We start from the raw sequence: 16088 nt of genomic DNA, 5'->3' as shown, positions 1-16088 counted from the left end.
TGGTCAGAACACATTTAACCCAGTCTCTTTTATCTGCTACATTTACACCATTCGAATCAATATTCACAATCCTGCCCTGGGATGGTCTCAGTTAACACTATTCTGATCTGCCTGGGGGAAAAGGTGTGCCCCTTTTCTGCTCTTGATTCTGGCTCAGCAGCCCCCCCCCACCACCCTAGCAGGCAGGAAAGCTCTGGGGAGGCAATATCTGCCCTCCCCCATCCCCCACCACACCACCCTCCCCCAAAGGACCAGCTGACCCGACTGGTCAAGGCCTGGGGCCAATGCCTGCGAGGGGAACTGCCCCTACACGAGAGTCACTGAAAGGAGCCCTTCCTCTCTGTGTGCCTAGGTCTGACTCCAGACATTGTTATCTCTTGCCATTTTGTCATATTTATTAGACAGACTGACCTGCTTTCTCACTGACTTTTCACCCTAATATCAACAAACAGCATTTTAACATATTCATTGCCTTTTGCAACTCTTAGTTACCACAGAAGGTGCCAGAAGGTGTGTGCCCTCTCCTGGCTCCTCTGGGCGGTGCTCTCATCTGAACTTGCCAGCTTTCAAGCCACATTTCAGGGACAATGTTCTCCCTGCCTCCTCCTAGAGCCCATGGTGGCCTCTGCCTCGCCCTGAAAGACTCACCTGACTGTGAGCTAGGCCCTGGCCCCGGCGGGGGGTGACAAACACCTCCTGTCACTGCGCAGCCTGGCACCTGAGCCCCTTCCCCAGGGTCCCTGCACCTGTGGCCTCACTGCTCAGCACACCCAGTTCTCGTGTCCAACTTGGCCAGTGACCACTGGTTGTTTCACTGCCTGGAACCCCAGAGATAGGACAGGTGGGTGAGAGATCCAGCCCCACGGCCCCCACCCTTAACGGCATTTCAGAAACCCTTTCCACCAGGATGAAACAGAGTGGGGTTTATAGGTGACAGGAGAATAAGCACCAGTACACCCCATTCCCTGAGGAAAGCAGGAGGACACAAATGTGCTGCTACAGTCCCCATTTAGAATTCCACCGGAATTCTAATTTGAAAAACAACACCTTTCTTTCCTGTAGCAAAGTAGGTGGGGGATTTTTCTACAGGCAGCCCCGTGGGGGAGAGCTCTGACAAAGTCCAAACCCCGAAGGAACTGCTGCCTGCCCCAGCCCAAGCCCACCCTTCCGCCCGCCACAGAAAAATCCATGAGTGGAAGAGCTAGACTCTAACAGTGACTTATTCTCCCAAGACGGAATCCTTCAGGCACAAATAAATGCATACTGATAATACGAGCATGAAGGTACGGGGTGTACATGCCCCGGCTCTGGAGCCAGGCTACCTGGGTTCAAATCCCAGCTATGCCACGTCCTAGAAGTATGGCCTCTGGTTCTTTGCTTGCAAAATGGGAATGAAGAGTATCTACCTCCTAGGGTGCCTGGGAGGATTAAAAGGATCATACACATAAAGTATCACCATTCGACACCATACCTGCCCTGAAAGAGAAATCCATAAACTCCAGTTCTTCCCTCCCCTGCTAAGGCTCTGGGAACTAACACCAAGAGAAACAACAATAATAATACAGCAGCTAACATTTATAAATCACCAAGTGCCAACCACGAAGTGTGCTTCATCTATATATCTCCTCCCGGCAACCCAGTCGGCAAACTCCTGGAGGAATTTGCTGCACAGAGAGGTTAAGTGACTTGCCCAAGGTCACACAGCCAGCAAGCACTACAATCCTACAATCTCCCAGGCAACTGTTAAATTCTAGGTGTCACAAGATTTTCACAAAATATCTGAGACCAGCTGTTAAAAGATCATGGGGGGCAGGAAAGCCTGGCTCTCCCTGAATGTGCTCCAACACCCTTTTCTCACTTGGCTAACGGGAAGCCAAGCTTACAGGACACCTGCAGATTGGGTGAAAAACCAGAAGGGTGTTTTTTTCCAAGCCAGGATGTTCGCTGCCACGTGGCCAGCTTTGGGCAGGCCCAGCAGGGCAAGAAAAGAAAGCTGGGGGAGGCCTGGCCTTTCAAAGTCCTTTTCCAAAGCTTCACAGGTTGTTTGAGATACAAGCCTGCCACTTCATTTGCAGAGAGCTTTTGGGTTAATGGTGAACCACTAAGACTATCGAGATCAAACAAAAACACCACCCCAAAAAGAAAGGGCAAGAGAAACTGATCTAACAGTGCACAGAAGGTTAACAGGGAGAGACGAGCTGGGCAGAGAATCCTGATAGGATGTCTGAGCTATGAGGTCACTGTTCATGAAAACACGCTCTACGTTAAAAAGCTACCTCCCTCTGTTTTGATGGGAAACGGTGAGAACCCCTCCGGCAGTCCCCCGAGCCCTGCCCCCCGGAGTTCACCTGAAGCATGGAGGCGTGTTGTACAAGGAGCTGTTCCCAGCCTGTACTTTGTATTCCAGGATCGAGGGGCACTCTTGGAGTGCGAACCCCAGCAGGTCATCGCGGACGATCACTACCGTGACCCCAGCAGAGCCCACGTTCTTCTGCGCACCAGCAAAAATCACACCAAACTGAGAGAGAGAAGACACGCTGTTGTAGATACATGTGGTCATTTTTCATACATGTAGTCCAGTTTCACCATCTCTTTCCAAAGTATGAGGAGCTGATTCTATTTCAGTGCTGCTCAAAGTGCATCCCATTCTCTAACGGCATCTCCATCTGGGACAGCAAATCAATCCTCCCGAGGTCCCAGGCCTGAAGGTTACGTATGCGCCTGGTCCTTCTCACCAGCAAGGGGCTAGTCCAAGCATCACTATAAAGATCTTATACATATTCATCTTCGCTCTGTATACCTCCTTTCTACACCCAAACCAGTTTTTAAAATGAGGCTGCTGGGGTGCCTGGGTGGCTCAGTCGGTTAAGCGTCTGCCTTCAGCTCAGGTCATGATCTCAGGGTCCTGGGATTGAGTCTGCAGGGAGCCTGCTTCTCCCTCTGCCTCTGCCCCTGCTTGTGCATGCGCGCTCTCTCACTCAAATAAATAAATAAAATCTTAAAAAAAAATAAAAATAAAATGAGGCTGCTAACTGTTCTTGGTAACCAAAAGAAACAGTTTTTAATGCATTCATGTTTATATAAAGGGCAGTCAGAAGATGACGAGAAATAATAGACAAGCTACCGGAGAAGAAATTTTAACAAACAGAAATTAACCTAAAGTTCCTTTAAAGGAACTTCAGAAAATGTTCTCATATAAGACGCACAGCCCTCTCCCATCTCCTCTCACGAAACCTTTCTAAACAGCGAATTGCATCCCAAGTGCGAGGAGGAAAGGCAGTCTGGCCTGCTAGGGAGTATTTCACAGTTGGCACTGTTGAGAATTGCCAATGCATGGCAACTGGTAATAAAAACCAGGCTATAAACAGAATGTGGTAGAACCACCCAATGGAATATTATTCAGCCTTAAAAAGGAATGAAGTCTGGGGGCGCCTGGGTGGCTCAGTCGTTAAGCGTCTGCCTTCGGCTCGGGTCATGATCCCGGGGTGCTGGGATCGAGCCCCGCATCGGGCTCCCTGCTCAGCGGGAGGCCTGCTTCTCCCTCTCCCACTCCCCCTGCTTGTGTTCCCTCTCTCGCTGTGTCTCTCTCTGTCAAATAAATAAATAAAATCTTTAAAAAAAAAAAAAAAGGAATGAAGCCTGACACCTGTCATCGCATGGATGATCCCTGAGCGCATTACTCTAAGTGAAATGAACTTGACACAAGAAAACAAATATTGCATTAGTCCCCTTATGAGATAGCTGGAGTAGTCCAATGCAGAGAACGGAGGCTCCCAGGGTCTGGGGGAAGGCTGAGGACTTACTGTTTCATGGGCAGAGTCCCAGTCTGGGAAGATAAAAAGTTCTGGAGACGGATGGTGGTGATGTTTGCCTGAAAGTGTTAATGTACTTAATGCCCCTGAAGTGTACACTCAAAAATGGCTAAAATGGTAAGTTTTATGTTATATATATTTTACCATAATATTTTTTTTAAAAAGGCAGGCTACCATTTAGTGCATTTGTTTCTAAACGCTTTACAGATATTATGCCCCCTCGCTGCATGCACCTGAGTGCACTGCTCCCCTGCCCGCCTTGGCGGGCCACCTAGATGGTCTCTGTGTCCTGTTGATGCTCTTGGAGTTGAGGTGGGCTCGAGGTAGGGTGGAGCTCCTTCAGAGATCCCCCGAGCTTGGGTCATCTGCATCCTCCCCGGAAGTCAGCAAGCTACTCCCAATGTATTGGCCAAAACATTTCCTAAGAGGGACCCTCAAAGGCAGATGAATTCCCCAAGGACTCCAGTGTGACTCCATGAGGTAATCATTAACACAGGGTGGAACACATCGAGACTTACACGCTCCAACAACCCACAATAAACAAGCAACTGTTGGCCTGGGCACTGTGAATTGTCTTGGCTTCAGGGTTTCTGCTGGCCCAAGACATTCTGTGCCTTTCCTTGTTCTCGTATTTCTTAAAATGCCCTTACAAAATCCAAGACACTGGGGTTCCCCCACCAGGCCCTTTTACGCTCTACCTTGGAAACATCCACCGGCTTGGATAGGAAGTTTGAAGACATGTCGCAAACCAGCACGGCTCCCTTGACGTCAGGGATGAAGTCAAACTCCACTCCGTGCACGGTCTCGTTGGCGCAGTAATACACATAGGAAGCGTCCGGGCTGAGGTTCCAGGTGCTTGGATCTGGAATTTCTATCACAGAAGAAAAGGTGGAGAGTCTGCGCTTTCATTCCTCTTTCCTTGTGTAGATGGGAATGACCAGGAATGACAGCCCTCCCCTAGCCGTGAAAGGCTGATTCCAAAGTCCTCCCAAGTGACACCACCCTATCCATCTTACATTATAATCCCCATCAACAACCTAAAAGGATGATCCATCCCATCCTTTTGATGGTTACTGGGGGCAACTAATGGTATGGTGGATATTTGGTATTTTTCCTATTACCCAGTACCCATCCATCCTATGTCCACTGAGTTCCTTCTTGGGGCCCCAGCTCTCCAGCTCAGCTCATGTAGTTCCGGTGTAGTCAATTCCACCTACAGCCACATGACACAGGAGATGTGAGGCTGTGATGGAATGCTTGAGCAAAGGCGTTGAAACTTGGGAGAATATAAGGTCAGGAGCATCTTCTAAAAGGGAAGGGACAGCTTTCCTGACTGTGGAGCCATTATAGAGGAGACCTGGAGAGACACCAGGACCTGCAGACATTGTTGGGGGCCCTTGATCAAGCCATACCTAAAGCCAACCCGGCCCGTAGGCTTTTCAGCTGAGTAAACCTATGAATATTCTTTCTGCAGCAGCCAGTTAGTAATCTCAACAAGTAAGACCATCCACTCTAAATGGTATCAAATCAGCTACCAACAAGAAGGAATTAAAAACTGCAGGTTGCCCTGGGCAGGGGTAACCTGATATCTGAAGAGGGACCACCCACCCGGCAACATTTGTCCACATTTCATTGTCATTGTGCAACTCAGATCCCAGCACTTACTCGTGTAACTCCCAAGTTTGGGGTGGACGATATTCACAGTCCCAAACTTCTTGGCTTCTTCTGCAGCCTTGGCTGACCAAGATCCTGTCACCACATAGTCGGCACACCTTCCTGCTTTCCAGCCAATCAGGTTTAAGGGGACAGCACTGAACTGGCCAGACCCACCTCCTTGCACAAAAATCACCTTGTAGTTGTCTGGAACGGCTCTGGGCAGAAGCGCGGGAGACAGTAAACAGAGACACACAGGGTCAAAGAAAGAGAATGATCTACCAGCACTTTACCTTGGGTGGATATACCATAAGAAATACAGTCCCACCCCTGCTTCACCTTCCCCAGAGCCCTTCCTTGGGCTCTGTGTGGAAGCCTATGGGTACTGTTTGGAGGGAACCTAATAACACCCTGCTGTTCCTGTAGGGAATCATCTTGCTACCACTCAGTCTACACGGTTCAAGGGTGGCCAACTCTGGCTCCAGCATGAGCACATGACCCAAGCTGGCCAGTGGAGTTTGGTTCTGGGACCTTTGCTCAAACTTCTGGAAAAGAGGAACGGTTTCTACTGAGGGAAAGAGTAAACCAGCTAATCCTACAACTACCGGTGGCCATCTGGTGAAGCCAAAACATCAAAAAGCAAAGCCAGGAAATGGAGGAAAAGACCTTCCTGGACATCACCTGACCTCCTAAATCCCTCCTGCACTTTACAGTTACACGAGGTAGTACGTTTTCTCTTCTGCCAAGAGTTGGGCTTCCGTCACTTGCAACCAGAAATCCTAAAAATAGACATGTGCTGCTCCATGCTATGAACCAAGTGGACACTTGTAAAGGATCTTAGATAATGTGTTAGGCCTAAGCACGTAATCACATACCGACAGACATCGAGATTAACAGTGAAAACTTTTTGACTCCAGCGTAGAAAATTAAGATGTTTGCTGAGATGGCTACAGGCAGTAGGAGAAGGCCAGCTCCAGAGGGACTAGGCCATGGAAACTGGACCCCAGCCTTTGAGGAAGCTCAGAGCTTGGGAACAGGTACACAGATCCAGCACGGAGGTGTTCAAGTACCAAAGGGCAGGGCAACATGAGAGGGTCCTGGGGAATGGGTGGTGTGAACCATATCTGCCTGCGATCATCCAGGGCTTGTAGGCAGCTCTCGTTAAGAACCTCTAAACATGGGCGCCTGGGTGGCTCAGTTGGTTAAGCTCTGGTCATGATCCTGGAGTCCCGGGATCGAGTCCCGCATCGGGCTCCCTGCTCAGCGGGGGGTCTGCTTCTCCCTCTGACCCTTCCCCTCTCATGCTCTCTGTCTCTCATTCTCTCTCTCGCAAATTAAAAAAAAAAAAAAAGAAGCTCTAAACATGAGGTCTCGGCAGCTGGGAGGACTGGCAGCCCAAGGCAGGGTTCCAGGTTTATGTTATTCACATGCCAGATAGATAAGAAGGCCAACACCTGGATGGAAGGACACGAGACAGAGGCCCAGGGGTACAGGGGTACAAGGTAGGAACTTGGTTAGGAAACTAAAGGATAGGCCCAGAAATTGAACTGGGAGTCCAGTCCCAAGAGGCTTGCAGCCATGCAGGTCAAATGCCACGTCTTCTGGGCCGAGGTTCCAAATACCTGTTCCATGAAGGACGGGCTTGTGTGGTGAACATGACATGGGACCCAACAGGCAGACCCCATGTGTGCAGCCAAGCAAATGATGACTGGTTCTGGCCACTCACAATGCAATGGGTTCTAGTGCTCCTCACAAAAATGGCACCAGCCTACCCTCTTTGAAGCATTTTATCAAGACAGTTTAAAAGGAAAGTAATAGTTGGTACAATTCCAATCATGTTAATGAAATCATGCAAACTTGGACCCTTAAAATGTTAACAATAATTACTTCTGACTGGTGGGGTTATGGATAATTCCAGGTTAATTTGTGACATTCAGTTTTTCCTAAACTTTCTACCATGAATATGCACTAGTTTTATGAGCAGAAAACATGGGTTTGTTTTTTTTTTCAAGATTACCATATTCTTAACGTTTATGTGAATATACTTAGATAATATATAAATCTCTCCTTTAAATAGCAACTATTGAAGAGTAAGGTTTCCTCTGGGTAAGGAGAGTAGTGCAGATAAGCTAGGAAGGATCATTTGAGAAGTTCCGGAAGTGAAGAACTCTTAAAATTACCCAAAAAGTCGGGGCGCCTGGGTGGCTCAGTTGGTTAAGCGACTGCCTTCGGCTCGGGTCATGATCCTGGAGTCCCTGGATCGAGTCCCACATCGGGCTCCCTGCTCGGCAAGGAACCTGCTTCTCCCTCTGACCCTCCCCCCTCTCATGTGCTCTCTCTCGTTCTCTCTGTCTCAAATAAATAAATAAATAAATCTTTAAAAAATTACCCAAAAAGTCTGTTAAAGATGAAGTTTCTGAAGAGATTCTTATTCAGCCGAGCTTGGTAGGGCCCTGCACCTGAATTTTTTTTTTTTTTTTTAAGATTTTATTTATTTATTTGACAGAGAGATAGAGAGAGAACACAAGTAGGCAGAGAAGCAGGCAGAGGCAGAGGGAGAAGCAGGCTCCCCGCAGAGCAGGGAGCCCGATGCGGGGCTCGATCCCAGGACCCTGGGATCATGACCTGAGCCGAAGGCAGCCGCTTAACCGACTGAGCCACCCAGGCGCCCCGCACCTGAATTTTTTAATACCTGCCCCCAGCTAGGTCGTTCTGACAGGTGGTAGGAGGCCCATGTTTTAAGAACCAGTACCCTGACCAAGATGACCATTTCTTTGTTATTTAAATCCCTTTTAAGCCTGAAAAATCTTTCCTAGATATAATGATTTCAAATCTTTGGAAACACCACATAAAATAAAAACACACAGGGGCGCCTGGGTGGCTCAGTCAGTTAAGCGTCTGACTCTTGATTTCCGCTCAGGTCATGACCTCAGGGTTGTGAGATTGAGCCCCAACTGGGGCTCCGCATGGGGCATGGAGCCTGCTTAGGATTTCCCTCTCCCTCTCTAAAAAAATAAATAAATAAAAATAAAAACACAAAAGCAGAATGGGAAACAAGTAAAAATCATTATGTACTAATGGAGTGAATTTGAGAGAAATCTTCAAAAGATTATTTTTATTTTTTTTTTAAAGATTTTATTTATTGGGGTGCCTGGGTGGCTCAGCCGTTAAGCGTCTGCCTTCGGCTCAGGTCGTGATCTCAGGGTCCTGGGATCGAGCCCCACATTGGGCTCCCTGCTTGGTGGGAAGCCTGCTTCTCCCTCTCCCACTCCCCCTGCTTGTGTTCCCTCTCTCACTGTGTCTCTCTCTGTCAAATAAATAAATAAAATCTTTAAAAAAAAAAAGATTTTATTTATTTATTTGACAGAGAGAGAGAGCGAGAACAAACAGGGGGAGTGACAGGCAGAGGCAGAGGGAGAAGCAGGCTCCCCGATGAGCAGGAAGCCCGATGCAGGGCTCGATCCCAGGACCCCGGGGGAATCATGACCTGAGCCGAAGGCAGTCACTCAACCAACTGAGCCACTCGGGTGCCCTAAAAGATTATTTTTAATTATGAAATATTCTTAACACACAGCAGAGTAAATACCGTAACAGACACCCACACATGTGGTTTATCAAACAAGAGTAATGACTTCAGTCTTTAAAATTTTTAACTTACAACAATTCCCGCACAAGATTCTCTGTGTTGTTAATAATCTTGGCAAAATCTGATGACCTGTGGCTCATTTCTGTGGAAGGAAAGATAAATAAGAAAAAAAAAGTTCCCGTTTAAAACCAAACACACAGAAGTAACTTTAGAAGTAGCTACACAATTTGCAAATAAAATAATAAAGGGAAATTTTGGTTATTCTACACTCAAATTGTGGGCCAAGGCTGACTTCGTTTAGGGGAAAAATCCAAACTGATTTTCAAATTGCACACATTTGAGACTTACGGTCACAGCGGAATGATTTTTCAAGTGGCATACTCATTGAATGAGCCATTTACTAATTCATCCTTCCATCTCTGTGATTTTTCACATCCTTCTCACGAACATGAAACCATGGTGCAAAGACTGCCCCGTAGAAACAACAGCACAAATTTCCACTCTGCGGCTCTCACTGCGCAGAACCCAAGTTTAGTCCCCAAACCCACAGGAACAAAATTGAATAGCAGTGAGCACACAGTTAACCTTATGATCCCTTCATACTATGCGGCGTCAGCCTTGGGAATTACCAAACAAAGAAAAAGGAAATTAAAATTTAAAAAGTAAATTTAAAAAATTCAAAGGGACCCTTCCTCAACGATAAAGGAGAAACTTAATGAAATTATTAAGGCGCAAGATCTTGAGCAAAGGCTTATAGACTTTTAAACTTTTACTCAGTTCATTTTTAAGTTCCGTAAAAGCTTTGAAACGAATGGGAGGCAAGACTGCAGAGGTTTGGAGCCCTGTGATACACCTGTTTGGCATCTTCTAATCTCAGATGCCAATGGAGCTCCGTGGCAGGCCCCCTGCTCAGCGGAGAGCCTGAGTCTCTCTCTCTCTCTCCCTCTGCTGTTGCCCCACCCTCATGCTCCCTCTCTCAAATAAATAAATAAATAAAATCTTTAGAAAAAAAACTGCTTCTATCAAACATGCCACCAAAGTTACTAAAATTTAAAAATATATCTACAAAGGCCTAAAGGGAGACCGAGGCGAAAAATTCGAGGCTTGATGCATTTTCATCAGTTCCCTTTGGAACCTGGATATTCAGAGTCAAAAAGTAAATCTTACCAAGAACACTAATCCCAATTCCTTTGTAGTCTAATAGTTCTTTTTGTATCTCTAACAATACCTAGAAAAAATAAAAGAAAATAAAATGATTCGAATATTCGGCACAGAGCTCTCCCTCTGGACATCAGACCAGCGAGGGGGGCCACCCACAGAGCCTGTGAGGTCTGGAAGCTCCTGTACCACGGCCAATCCCCTTCCTCCCACCCAGACTACAGAGCCCTACTGATGCAACTTACACACACAAGTGTGAAATTATGTAATGCGATTGATGTGAAAATACAGTTTTCCCAAAGGCATGAATTTACTTAGATATAAAACTGACAATGAAAAAAACCCACCAAACCTTTATTTATTTATTTTTTTTTAAGAAGAAAGAAAGTCCTATCAGAGATGAATGCTCAAGTGTTTTTGTGAAATGACATGGTATCTGGGATTGGCTTTAAAATACTCCAGGGGCGCCTGGATGGCTCAGTCGACTAAGCGTCTGCCCAGGGCTCAGGTCTTGATCTCAGGGTCGGGCTCCTTGCTCAGCAGGGAGTCTGCTTCTCCCTCTCCCTCTGGCCCCTCCCACCGCTCCTGCTTGCTCTCTCAAAAAAAAAAAAGGAAAAATAATCCAGGGGCAGGTGCGGAGAAAGAGGGTGTGGACAGGAGCGGCAACAACACTGGCAAAATGTCCACAGAAGTTAAAATCCTCAGAGATGGGTCCATGGATTCCCCTGTCTAGCTTTGTGTCTGTGAGAACAGCCATAACATGAAAAGAGAGGGGGGGAAGCTCTAACAACGTACACAAAACAGGTGAGACAAACCCTCTGTTAGAAGCATCTTGCCGGGTGCCTGGGTGGCTCAGTTGGTTAAGCGACTGCCTTCGGCTCAGGTCATGATCCTGGAGTCCCGGGATCGAGTCCCGCATCGGGCTCCCTGCTCGGCGGGGAGTCTGCTTCTCCCTCTGGCCCTCCCCCCTCTCATGTACTCGCTCTCTCTCATTCTCTCTCTCTCAAATAAATAAAATATTAAAAAAAAAAAAAAGAAGCATCTTGCCATCAGAGATTTCCTTGAAAGAGGCTAAATCGGATGTCATAAAACAATCTAAACTGGATTGCAATTTGTCTGAAAAAAAAAAAAACATTTTAACAGTAAAGAATTAGACAAAAGATCTCCCTGGCAAGGGGGAGTTAAGAATTTGTCTTGTTGGCGATGGACTCTGAAAAACAAACAGGGTTCTAGAGGGGAGGGGGGTGGGAGGATGGGTTAGCCTGGTGGTGGGTATTGAGGAGGGCACATTCTGCATGGAGCACTGGGTGTTATGCACAAACAATGAATCATGGAACACTTCATCTAAAACTAATGATGTAATGTATGGGGATTAACATAAGAATTAAAAAAAATTAAAAAATAAAATTAAAAAAAAAAGAATTTGTCTTGATGGGGCGCCTGGATGGCTCAGTCCGTGGAGCATGTGACTCTTGATCTTGGGGTAGTGAGTTCAAGCCGGGTAGAGATTACTTAAAAAAATAAATAAATAAAAGTATCGGTCACTGGTTTTGCAAACTACTGAATGATTATTAGCACTGGCTGATTAAAAACACACTTAATGAATCCTTTCTTTAGTGAACACAAACAGATAATAAAATCATCTTTGAACTCCCGTTTAAGATGGGATTTCTCTTACAGACAGTATCCCCTGAAATGTGTTTATGATCCAAATCATTACAAAGAGTTTTAAAGACTTCTACTCAAAAAGCATGCCTCTCTACTCCAGTGGAGTTTTTTTCAAACTGCAGAATGCAATCTTGTGGGTCACATTTTTTAAATGAAATAGAACAGACGAGCGGAATAGCGGAATAGAGTACAAAAGTATGTATGTCATAGTGATTTAGGCTAAATACTTCACAAGGCTTTAATTATAATTATATGCATATACTTTGTCATTTTGTAAAATATATTTTTCATTGTGGTCACAGTCAACAATAAAGTTTAAAAAGCTTCTCTAATCCTTACAATAAAATTAAATCAAAACTCATAAAAAGCAACATCTCCCACTTCCTCCCACCCCCATCCCCCCTCAGAGAGGGCATCTGAGGACAGAAATCCTCCCAAGAAAATAACAAATAATTGTATTACTAATGATAACTGCCATGATAATAAATGCATAAGAAATGGCACTGGGATGGGCACGTGGCTGGCTCAGCTGAGATTCTTCATCTCCGGGTCCTGAGTTCGAGCCCCACAGGGGAGAGAGTACTTTAAAAAAAAGAAAGAAAGAAAGAAATTGCACAGGGAACAAATACTCAGAAGGCTCCAAACCACGGAGACGGGACAAAGGTGAGGAGGGTACAAGAAACGTTTGCACAGCTCTAAGCAGGGAAGGAATCTCGCCTAAAACAGACTGCAGTAAGTGGGGAAAACCAAGCGTTGTTCTTTCAGCCACTATGAGCCCTGCCCCTAGGGAAGCACGAAGTCCTTTCCCTTCTGAAACTGTAAGATTCTCTTGTTCTTACAACACAGAGGAGGCTTTATCCCAGGGAGATTTCTACTCTGTTCAACAAGAGATCATTGTAAAGCACTTGGCTAGGCTCCATGTTGCTACAACATAGTATCAGAGTCATTGTGGTTAGAAAAATAAAAATGTAACAGCAGTGATAGCAGCTTGTCAATCAAGGCACATCACAAACGTGCCTTCTTCACAGTTGGGGGGGCGGGGGTTGAGATGATGTGGGAAGGAGAATGGGCGTTGGGGGGAGGAGCTGAAACCTGGCTTGGGGCCTAGGAAGGCAGGGAGTGAGTTCCACTTGCACTTGAAAAGTCTGGTTGTGGCCCCAGGGAGAATTCAATCATTCCATTTCCTCCAAAACGAAGTGAAGCGAACTGGGCCGGCAGCCCACTGCCTACCAGAATTTGAATACTCGCATGCCTTTAGAAGTCAAGCCAGTTAAAATTTAAAAAAAAAAAAAAATCTACGAGTGAAACGGAGCTGAAAAAAGCGGGGGAAGGGAAGGTTCTCTTGGGAAACAAGGAAGGAAAGCCAGGACTGCAGGCCTTCAAATTTACATTTCTGAAAAGCAATGTTCCCAAGTGCTGGCTAAACCAAACACTCCTTACGAGGGGTCAGGCGCGGGACTCCAGTTTGCAATCCCCTCTAGTTTAAAGAGATCCCCATTCACCATTCATTCAGTGCCCATTCACGGATCCACTCAACACTGCCTGGCTCGCAGCAATGCCCGGCAAGGCGAACCCAGAGATGAGAGCTTTTCGCCGCGTCCCGGGCCCAGCCCAGGAGAAGGCACAGTCTGCAGGTGCGCTGCGCCGGCGAGCCAAGTTGTGCAAGCCGCTCACGGGCAGTCGGCGCCAGGGGCAGCTGCACAAGCACGTTGGCGAGCTTCCTTCCCCCAAGTGCATTCTTCCAGAAGCCCACCAGCGAAGGATCCCGAACTGGGCGTGCACGCTGGTGCGGAGCGTTCGGAGGGCTCCCGGGCAGGGAGAGGGGATCCCAGCGCCCGGCGCAGAGATGGACAGCCACCCGCGCGCGGGCTCCCGCTCGGACCGCACTCCCGGCGCGCGCTCGTGGGGACTTACCGAGCGCGGCAGTTTGGCAGGCCCGGGCCCGAAGTTGACCACTTGCCTCGGGGCGCTCATGGTGCAGCAGCGCAGGCGACGGGGACAACGGGGAGAGGCGTGCGCGGCGCGAGTCTGCTGCCGGCGCAGACCATCTGCCTTCTTCCAGCGCCCAGCCGGCGCCACCATTGGCCCGCGCTGTCGCAGGCCCTGCGCTAATTGGTTCGCGCTACGGGGCTCTCATCCCCATTGGTCGTGCTCAACAGCCTAGGCCCAGGAGCAGTTGCTCCTCCTCTCGTTTACTGTTTCAACTCTCTTTTCTAATCAATGCAAGGCGCGCGGGAGATTGCACCAGCCACCCGGCTCGGCAGAGTGCCCGCCCTAGGATCGTGGGCGGCGGGGAAAAGGCTGCCCCTGCCAACGTGCATTAGTGCTTCTGCACCCTGGATCAGGCCCGTTCCCGTCCTCCAACCCGGAGCCCAGCCCCTCTCTCTTGGTTGCACCAGAAGATGTGGAGCAAATCGCTCCCCAGTCCAACCACCTTTCCTTCACCATGCCCCTGGTCTGGGTTCTGATGCATATTTCAGAACCAGCAGTTACTGATTCACCAAACTTTTCTCCGCGGACCCCACATACTCCAGTGGAGAGGCAGGGTTCCCAAGAAAGGAACTGCAGGGTGAAGGCTGGACCGGAAGTGGGTGGGTGGGGAATGAGGTTCTCTGCACGTGCATAAAGCCTAGGAGTTCCTGCAGGATGAAAGGATGGAGGGGGAGAAGGACTCTGGGAGGAGCCCTAGCCTGGGAAACCTGGGTGCCCCCCAGGCAAGTCGTTGCAAGTTGTTGATTCTCCATTTTCTCCTGTGAAAAGAGCGAGCTAGAACCTGGCTTTAGCTGTCAGTTTGCGCCGGCGCTGACAAGCTGTGAGTTTAGAAACGTGAGGAGATATTAACTGCAATGCGATATCCCTAGGGACTCAGCGCAAGCTTGGGGAGAGGCCGGAGCCAGTCTGCAGCGCAAGCCAAGGGAGAGGCCCAGAGCCAGGCCGGGCGCGGGGCCAGCGATATGAATCTCAGTCCATAAACTAAGATGTGCAAGAATTGTCACGTATCCATTATTTTATGTAATGACCTATCTGTAGACCCCTAGCAGCTACTCCCCTGGCGGAGCCGGGAAGCTGGCCTTCCTCCTTCCTGGAGTCCCTAACCACAGGGATTTACATGGTCCTAGGGTGTGGGATGAAGAGGGAAGCACGCATCCATTTGGTCCTCCAGCCCCAGAAAATGTGGCTGAGTTGTGTCCACTATCCAGGTTTATATGGCTGCTTCAGCCAATTAGCTCTCTACCACTGCTATATCCCACAAGGTGATGAAATTTGGAAGTTTTTGGGTTCATGAGTGAAGGAAGACGTGAGCAAAGAAAGAATTCTTGAGATGTTTTTGGTGCAAAAAGGTGATTGTATTATAGCACAGAGACAGAACCCATGGGTAGAAAGAGCTGTACTGGGATTGTGAGGAGATTATATGCTTTTTCATTAGTGGGGTTTAGGGATAGTGTAAGTCTCCAAGGAATTTGTAAACAAGGCTTTCAGGACCTTGAGGGGCTAGCTGCCATTGAGATAAGGTTATTTTTAGTCTTTAATAAAACATAAACATGGGCGCCTGGGTGGCTCAGTTGGTTGAGCGACTGCCTTCGGCTCGGGTCATGATCCTGGAGTCCCGGGATCGAGTCCCGCATCGGGCTCCCTGCTCGGCAGGGAGTCTGCTTCTCCCTCTGCCCCTCCCCCCTCTCATGTGCTCTCTCTCATTCTCTCTCTCTGAAATAAATAAATAAAATCTTTAAAAATAAATAAATAAAAAATAAATAAATAAAACATAAACATTAAGGCACTAAAGGCAGCCGTGAGGTCCTTGAGGAAGGTCAGGCTCTGAACGTCTCAGGTATCCATCAGTGGCCTGTCACCTGTAAGGAGATTTAATTTAAGCTATGTTTCTCTTGCCTTTGTTTCCCTCATCAAAGGGACACAGGAAATTTGGGTGGGGGTGGGGGTGGCTATCATCCCATATTACAGATGATGATACAGAGGGTCTGAGGCGCACAGACCCTCTACTCAGGGACTTCGTCATGAGCCTGCTCGCTACGAAGGCGCACACACGACTTGTGTCTTCCCACAACATCAGCTTTATTCAATCATAAAGCAAAGTTAAATCTCAATGAGAAAGTGGGTTCAGGATTCCAAACTCAGTGACAATTCCCCATGTGATTGAACTTGGCTCCTTACACAGCACACAAAGCAGGACAGAAGACAAACCGTGCAACAAA

At 47.8% G+C, this 16088-nt stretch overlaps 1 protein-coding gene across 3 annotated transcripts in view; it reads right to left on the bottom strand.

Annotated features, from left to right (window-relative positions):
• Positions 1-13948, bottom strand: part of PSAT1 (phosphoserine aminotransferase 1) — a 29043-nt gene extending 15095 nt beyond the window's left edge. For 2 of the 3 annotated variants that reach the window (XM_081802862.1, XM_081802863.1), the window contains exons 1-6: positions 13792-13948; positions 10219-10279; positions 9124-9193; positions 5478-5683; positions 4511-4683; positions 2349-2518 (exon numbers count right to left, since the gene is read on the bottom strand). In XM_081802862.1, the coding sequence (XP_081658988.1) occupies positions 2349-2518; positions 4511-4683; positions 5478-5683; positions 9124-9193; positions 10219-10279; positions 13792-13851 (740 nt within the window). In that variant the 5' untranslated portion in view covers positions 13852-13948. Of the gene's footprint in view, positions 1-2348; positions 2519-4510; positions 4684-5477; positions 5684-9123; positions 9194-10218; positions 10280-11024; positions 11596-13791 lie in introns of those variants that run through there. The other variant, XM_081802864.1, reaches the window with a different exon arrangement.
• Between the last annotated feature and the right edge of the window lie 2140 nt (positions 13949-16088).

Source organism: Leptonychotes weddellii, chromosome 14, assembly GCF_054177405.1.
Source record: "Leptonychotes weddellii isolate Sample4059 chromosome 14, ASM5417740v2, whole genome shotgun sequence".
Lineage (NCBI taxonomy): Eukaryota > Metazoa > Chordata > Mammalia > Carnivora > Phocidae > Leptonychotes > Leptonychotes weddellii.
This window is presented reverse-complemented; position numbering and strand designations above follow the sequence as displayed.